This window comes from Montipora foliosa, chromosome 9, assembly GCF_036669935.1.
Source record: "Montipora foliosa isolate CH-2021 chromosome 9, ASM3666993v2, whole genome shotgun sequence".
NCBI lineage: Eukaryota > Metazoa > Cnidaria > Anthozoa > Scleractinia > Acroporidae > Montipora > Montipora foliosa.
Genome location: NC_090877.1, coordinates 12,627,378 through 12,634,877, shown reverse-complemented (window position 1 = coordinate 12,634,877; position 7,500 = coordinate 12,627,378). Strand labels below are relative to the sequence as shown.

Sequence of the window (7,500 nt, the reverse complement as noted above, 5' to 3'; positions counted from 1 at the left end):
GTCACTTTGGTCGTATTTGGTTTCTATTAATCTCATCCTCTGGGAATTGAACACCAATATCCCATATGCAAGTAATAGTGCTTTTTATTAGAGAGCATTGGCCGTGTTTTCACGAGCGGTTTTTCAGGTCGCGTAGCGACTGACAACTGAAAATTCCGTGAAAACAGTTCCTTTCCCAACTCGCTTAAAGTTAAGCGACTCGGCAAACTTCAATAGCATTCTCATTAAATTTAAGCCACCAAACCAGGTACCTTAAGCGAGTTGGCAATTTCGAATCGGAAATACAACAGGCGTGCTATTTTTATTGTTTTTATTATTGCATTGACTGCTCTCTCCTCATTTAATCTTACCCGCGAAAACACGTATCATTTTTAAGTCGCTTAAGGAAGTCTACAAACAAACCACTTTGAGGAATGTTAAGCGAGACAACGACTGTCGTGAAAACACGGCCATTGTTGATGATCCTGTGATTGAAAACAGTACATTTGTCCCTCGTTAATTGGTTTTGTTGAAATAATAGTTTTACTTTGTCTGTTGCATTGTAGTTTGAATTTCACTCTCCGGGATCTGGCCGTGACCTCGCCAGCCTACGACTACTTCCTTTGTAGAATAGAAAAATTGGAAACCGTTGAACAAAAGTTAAAAGCGAGACAGCTCCGCACGGATTTTCCGAAATACTTGCAGTATGAAAGAGTGAAGGAACTGGTAATTAGTTTACTTTTGTGGAGAATATAGATTATACTTCGATCTACTGCTTTTCAATCTCAACCATCATTTATTGTCCATAAAATAAAAAGAAAATTACACGTCAGCTCGAAGATATGAAATTTGTGTTCTCGTGGCAAGAACAACAGAGAATGTTAGCATCGACAACGAGTGTTACTTCGAGTACGAGTTCTGGGATTTTGATTACTGCGCATCCGTACTGCGCAGTCCGACGTGCTCAACTCGCCTCGGCAAGTTGGCCTGCGAAGACTTTACATCGAAAAGTCGTAGCGGAAAGTGCGAGTGTCAAAAGGAAATTGCGTTTGTTATTCACGCTGTTTACTGTAAGGGACTTTCGTTACAAAAAAGTGGAAACACCAGCAACTCATTCAAAACTGGCGCCGAAATGTGAAATTCATCCCATAATAGTATTTTCTACAGACCTGAACTCGTATTATACGCCGACTTACCTAAATACGTACAGCACCACTTCGAGAACGAGTACAAGTTGTACTTGTTCTCGTACTCGCACTCGTTGTCGATGCTAACATTCTCTAATATCTCACTCGTTGGCGGTTCTTGCTACTCAAACATAAAATACATATCTTCTCGCCACCGTGTAATATCGCAGTTAAGGTGGTTCAAACCAGTTTCAACACCTGAAAGAAACGTTCTTATTAGAAGGATTGACGCTACAACACTTTATCACTTAACAACAATGTTATGGTACCATATCAAACAGCAATTAATGCCGAAAAAGATTCGGTCATTTTTGTGACGTAAACAGTTACCGTGGCAGCAGGAAATCCCTGCAAAAACACCCCATAATTTGGCTTTAGCTGCTCATATCTCAAAAACGAACTTGGTGACCCCCATTTTTTATTTCTAAAATGATAATCAGCATGCCAGAATAACAAGGTCTCTTAATAGTGTTGAAACTGGTTTGAGCCACCTTAAGCAGAAACTGTAGCAGTTGCGAAGAAAGCCTGAACAAATCCAGGCTTAAACGGGGCTCGAATCCATGCTCCTGCCATTGCGCTGCGTTGCTCTGCCAAATGGGCTATCAAGCCAACTGGGACCTGGTCGAAGAAAATAATTTTTTTCTAAACAGATATCTTTCCTATATATGTATTTATACATATATACATAAGCTGCGAGATAAGACGGAGAAGGTGGAACTGGCTGGGGCACGTACTTAGGAGAGAAGGGGAGAGAAGATGAGAATGATTGTTTCACAGCTTTGGGAAGGACACCAGAGGGTCGAAGGGCAAGAGGGAGACCAAGGACCACTTGGAGAAGGACGGTCGAGAAGGAGAGAGACAAAGCGGGGTGGAAGAGTTGGAATGTGGCCAAGCCAGCGGCGCGAAACAGAGAGCATTGGGCAAAGAGCGTGACGGCCTTATGCGCCTACTGGCGCAAAGAGAAATGATGATGATGATGATGATATGTATTTATGCGCCGCTCTGTTTATTCCTTTTTTCCACATTAAGGGTGCGTTCGATTGACCGTATTCTGGAATAGGAATACATGGAATAGAAGTTGGAAATCCTTCGTTTTTAGGGAGATTCGTTAAAATTGTCAAACACCTGCTAAAATGGGCCTCAATCAAACGGCCGCCATGTTGAGTCATGTTGAGCCCTTTGTGCTTCAAAACGCTAGAAATACCGTTTGAAATCATCACTCCACGTATTCTTATATTTCGGAATAGTGTAAATCGAACCCACCCTAAGTATAGCCTTCCTTTTAACGATTTTCATACTGGTTAACGCCTTCTTTTTCAGGAACTGTGGGAAATAAAACCATCTTGAGGGAAAAGAAGGAAGCCGATAGATCCACGGCAAGATTGTGGCATTTAACATCAAAGCTCAGTCTCGGGCTAGTCTTCTGACTAATGTATATCCTGGTTGATTTTAGAAACAGAGAATAACTCGTGGAACGGTCAGTTCGTATGAAATGGACTAGGCATACTCAAGACGGAGGCCTCGCTGTAAGGAAACAACAACATTGTTACAGGACGCAGTGAAGGATTAATAAAACCCAGGAATTTGCCAAATCCTACAGTAACTTCAGACGAAGTGTGTAACACCCATCACTCTTTTTATTTGCAGCATGTTGGGTTTCTGTTTACTGTGGACCTGTTTCGTTAATGGAATGTGTTCCATTGGCTTAGAGAGTTTCTTTGAATGTCAGTGTTACCGTGGTACTGAAATGTTAAATCATGAATTTCGAGTACAATTTTGAATATATAAGCACGTGTATTTTTTTTGAAGACCAACAAAATTGTACGAGTCCGATGGACGAGTGCAAATTGTAGCCTTTGAAAAACTTGAGTGTTTATTCCAAATTGCACGAGAAAAATCACGTGATCGCGTGATTAATGAGAAAAATTCGAGATAACATTATCGCGTTTCACGCAATCACGTGAAAATTGCGCCATCCAAGGCTCACATTTATTGGCTATCTGGGGCTTTCTTCGATCATTGACCAATCACAATGCTTGGTTCTTACCTCCTTTTGCACTGAATTACCTACCCGGATATAATTTTCTGTATCTTTAACATGGAGGAAAAAAGCGATTTCGTGGCCGAAACGCATTAGCATTTTATATGAGTGGTTTACACGTTACGTCATCATTGCCATGTTGGTGAATGAAAACAAAAGATATCTCATTATCTCCTTTTGTTCGACTCCCAGCAATAGTACATTACATCATTGTTTTCTTTGTCTCAAGAGATTGGTTGCAAACCATCTGTTCAGTTGGCTGCTTCAAGGTAAAGGAAAGAGGACGATCTTTCTCCACTCACTACAAAGAACGTATCTTGGGCAAATTATTTTTATCAGCTGTTGCTTTCTGCAAAATTGTGTCTACAATTAAAAACACTGTGAAGTTGATTGAATTCACGCCTGACTTATGCTTGCATATATAGAGATAACAGAGTTGAGAGAGAATACAGTTGTGCTGAATGGAATGAATTGAAGATGCCTTAAAGTGCTCTGAGTCTCCATACTTAGGGCGCGTTCGATTGACCCTATTCCGGAATAAGAATACGTGGAGTGATGATTAAAACGGTATGTTTGGCGCGTACTGAAGCTGCAAGGATGATAAAAATATGTTTAAAATAGCATTTTAGAAAATGTTTGACAATTTTAATGTGAATCTCCGCAAAAACGAAGGATTTCCAACTTGTATTCCATGTATTCCTATTCCAGAATACAGTCAATCGAAAGCACCCTTAGCGACCCTCTCGACACCTTAACAGTTGGAGAAGACTCGTCGGATATAACGAGGAAAAGTCGCGTAAAATAAGAAACAAACGCATCGTATGGTAGGGACTTATTCTTTGCTCCTTTGCACAACTGTTTCAATTCATTCAGTGTATTTCGTTTACGGAGCGCAATTTTATTATGTCGTTGATTCAGTTGTCAAGTGTGAATTAAGAAACGCAGCGGAAGACGCAGATCAGCTTCAGTTGTAACGACACGTTATGCCAATGAAGTTGATTGTGAATTCACGCTTGACTTGTGCTTGAACAGAGTTGAGATAGAATATAGTTGTGCGGAGTGGAAGGAATTGAAGATGCCATTAAACTGAGTTGAAGTTGTAATCCTAGGAACGTTGTGGAGTCTCGATACTTGTCATTTTAGCGACCCTCTCGACACCTCAACAGTTGGTAAAGCCAACAATTAGTATCGACTCGCCGGATATAACGAGGAATGCGGTCAAGCAAAAGCATCGTTCGGTAGTTCTGGCATTCTGGCGTTTTTCTTTTTGTGATGTGTTTCTGGACATTGTTTTGTTTTTAACTCCATCTTCTAGGAGGAAATCAAGTTTCACTTTCTAGAGTTCGCCGAGCATAGTTAACAGTGTTCATTATTTTGTTTCCGTGAATTTTGCACCCTAATTAAGGGAACGTGTTGTTTACAGAGAGGGAGAGCTTACTAATTACTCGTCGCCTTTTTGAAAAAGATTGGGTAAACCAGTTGAGCGAGATTTCAGCGCGATTTCTCGAACTTTCCCCAACAAAAATGCAACAAATTTGGACGATCTCGAACACAAAATCGGTCATCAATTTGAGAAAGAAACGCGGAAGTAGTTCAACCTAGTTTCCAGGTTCCCCCTTCTTTCCGCATGTACCAATCAGACACAAGAACATATTTAACCCTTGACTCCCAGGATTGATCAGTATGTAAATTCACCTCTCATTTTCAATACACGGTCAGGTGGACAGGTATTGAGAATGAAGATTACTATCAGCTCAAGGGTATTATCAGGCTATATCACCAAATTCTTATGACCAGCCAACGAACAAATGTATGGATGTAGTTAGGAGAATGAACTTTTAGATCATGGAAGTCAAAGGGTAAAGGTGATTTATCTTAGCAGTTATATGCTCGACTGACACTTTTTGAGACGTCACTTTTTCAAGGATCTACTACCGTACAGATTCTTCAGAGTAACCTGTAATTCCTTATGGTAGGAGCATTTTTCATTATGATTGTTTTGCGGCGATTATTCTGGGATAGCCAGCTACTAGTTTTTGAAAGTGGTGTTAAATGTGTTTCTGGACATTGTTTTGTTTTTAACTCCATCTTCTAGACGGAAATCAAGTTTTACTTTCTGGAGTTCGCCGAGCATAATTAACAGTGTTCAGTATTTTGTTTCCGTGAATTTTGCGCCCTAATTAAGGGAACGTGTTGTTTGCAGAGAGGAGAGCTTACCAATTACTCGTTGTCGCCTTTTTGAAAAAGATTGGGTAAACCAGTTGAGCGGGATTCAGCGCGATTTTTCGAACTTTCCCCGACATAAATGCAGAAAATCTAGGCGATCTCGAAACCAAAAGTCGATCATCAATTTCCGCTTAGCTGGTGCTGTAATTTGATAGTAAATTTGAATTCCCTCGGCTGAGCTTTCTCAAGGAATCGCTCTGAATTTTACATATCTTTTCAGATTCTATCTGATATCTTGAGAAGTTGCGTGAATTTTTGGCAGCTTTTTCCCACATTTACGGAAGTTTACGATGAACTATTGTAGCCTGGGGCTTCGTCACGCGTTCCTCCCCCACTAAGTTCTGCTGAAACGAAAAACCACTTTCGTTTACCTCTATTTAAAGAAACCAATCAGCATTGACTAATTGTGTTGTAGATAGCCAATCACATGCTGGGAAAGAATGCCCTACAACTGCTGGGAAAGAATGCCCTACAACTGCGAAAATAATAGCTTCATTTGAAAACACGAGTTCATCCAAAACTGGAAACGGCCTCTGATTGGTCCGTAAAGAACGGAAGTGGTTTTTCGTTTCAGCACACGTGCGTGAGGGAGAAACGCCTGACGAAGCACTAGGAATGTCTGCGTGGGAGGCTAACAATGAACAAGTGGAAACGGAACATGTCCTCTACCTCTGAAATGACAACTATCGTAAATTCCTAATTTTCTCTGGAATGACTGTTAGCGTCAATTTAGATTACTCTGTCCCAGGACTTGTGGTAGCAGATGAAAAGAAAAAAGTAAAAGTTGCATCAGTCCCTGGAAGGCATTTGCAACCAGAGAACCCACTTTGAAGGAACTGTTTTATCCACTTGACCACTACAGATCAACTGGCTGACACTTGTACCGATTATTTACCAACACCAATTGGTATGATGAAATCATACATGCGAATAGTGGTTACGTCTAGTGCTTGATTTTAAAATGACATTTTCTCCTGTTTAAACTTGTTTCTCAGCGGGTGATAAATACACGTTCACAGCGCTATTCGTAAGAAAAAGAAAAAAAAATTGTCATATTTAAGAAAATTATGTCCTGGAAGTTAGCAGTGTGGTAGTCTAGTGGTTAAGTGAAAGGGTTGTTAATCGAACATTCCGAGGTTCGAGTCCTGCGCTTTCAGGCATTGGGGTTCGGATTTGAAAAATAGATGTTCATTTCTCATAATCCCTATCAAGCGCTAAACGTCCTTAATTGACAATAGTAGTCAATTTAGAGAAAATTAGGAATTGTCGATGATCGTCATTTCAGAGGTTAGAGGATGGCTACCCTCGTTCCCAGGGTCTTTCATTTCCCCACCCGAGAGGGAGCTGGGGAGATTTGCACCCCAATAACAACTCATTCTCGAGACTATTACGATAATCACACAGTATCAACCGGCTTTGAATATACGATTATCATTATTTTATGACACTGACAATTGAAAGGAATTCTGGGAATTGAACATTTTTCTTTTAAAACACAACACAGCTATCCGGACTCGAGGCCCGAATCACGATTATTTGCTCACTTGTGACCGCTCCTAACCACTAGACCAGTCAGTTGCCGTTTGCTTAGACAAAATTTTTAAACATGATAATCTAATTTATTTGTCATAAGGCCGGGCCGTAAACGTGTGATAACACTCGCTAACAAATAATTTTAGTCAGTTAACAAGAACGATCCGGCAACACTTAAAACAAAGCTAACCATTTTGAAATCAGCGCTTAGGCCTAATCATTGTTAAATAATAGGGATCCTATTCTAGATTCCCGGCAACAAATACCTAATATTGAAGAAACTTTGTAACTTGTTCATTGTAATATAGTGAATAGAAGCTATTCATATATGCCAAAGCTCCCATTTCAAATGCAGCCCGAAAGACATGAATATTTTTTCCTTTTTTCACTGCCCCGAGTGGTCTTTGGACCAGTGTATATGTGATGTAATTAGGATTATCATATATTCAACGCTGGGTGATCATGATTATCGTAATTTCACTCTCGAGAATATGTTGCCGATATTGTTCTTGTTTTCTTTACCAGGTATTTTTT

The 7,500-nt window shown here is 40.2% G+C and overlaps 1 protein-coding gene and 1 long non-coding RNA gene across 7 annotated transcripts in view; both read left to right on the top strand.

Moving 5' to 3' along the window:
• The window catches only part of LOC137969685 (methyltransferase-like protein 22), an 18,260-nt gene extending 13,939 nt beyond the window's left edge, over positions 1–4,321 (top strand). For 5 of the 6 annotated variants that reach the window (XM_068816021.1, XM_068816018.1, XM_068816017.1 and 2 more), the window contains 2 exons: positions 546–705; positions 2,487–4,321. In XM_068816021.1, the coding sequence (XP_068672122.1) occupies positions 546–705; positions 2,487–2,513 (187 nt within the window). In that variant the 3' untranslated portion in view covers positions 2,514–4,321. The remainder of the gene's footprint in view (positions 1–545; positions 706–2,486) is intronic. The other variant, XR_011116708.1, reaches the window with a different exon arrangement.
• Positions 4,322–4,984: 663 nt separating this feature from the next.
• Positions 4,985–7,500, top strand: part of LOC137969688 (uncharacterized) — a 5,672-nt gene continuing 3,156 nt past the window's right edge. Inside the window, exons 1-2 of the long non-coding RNA XR_011116709.1 lie at positions 4,985–5,179; positions 7,492–7,500. The exon at positions 7,492–7,500 is cut by the window's right edge and continues 76 nt beyond it. This is a non-coding gene — a long non-coding RNA (uncharacterized lncRNA). The remainder of the gene's footprint in view (positions 5,180–7,491) is intronic.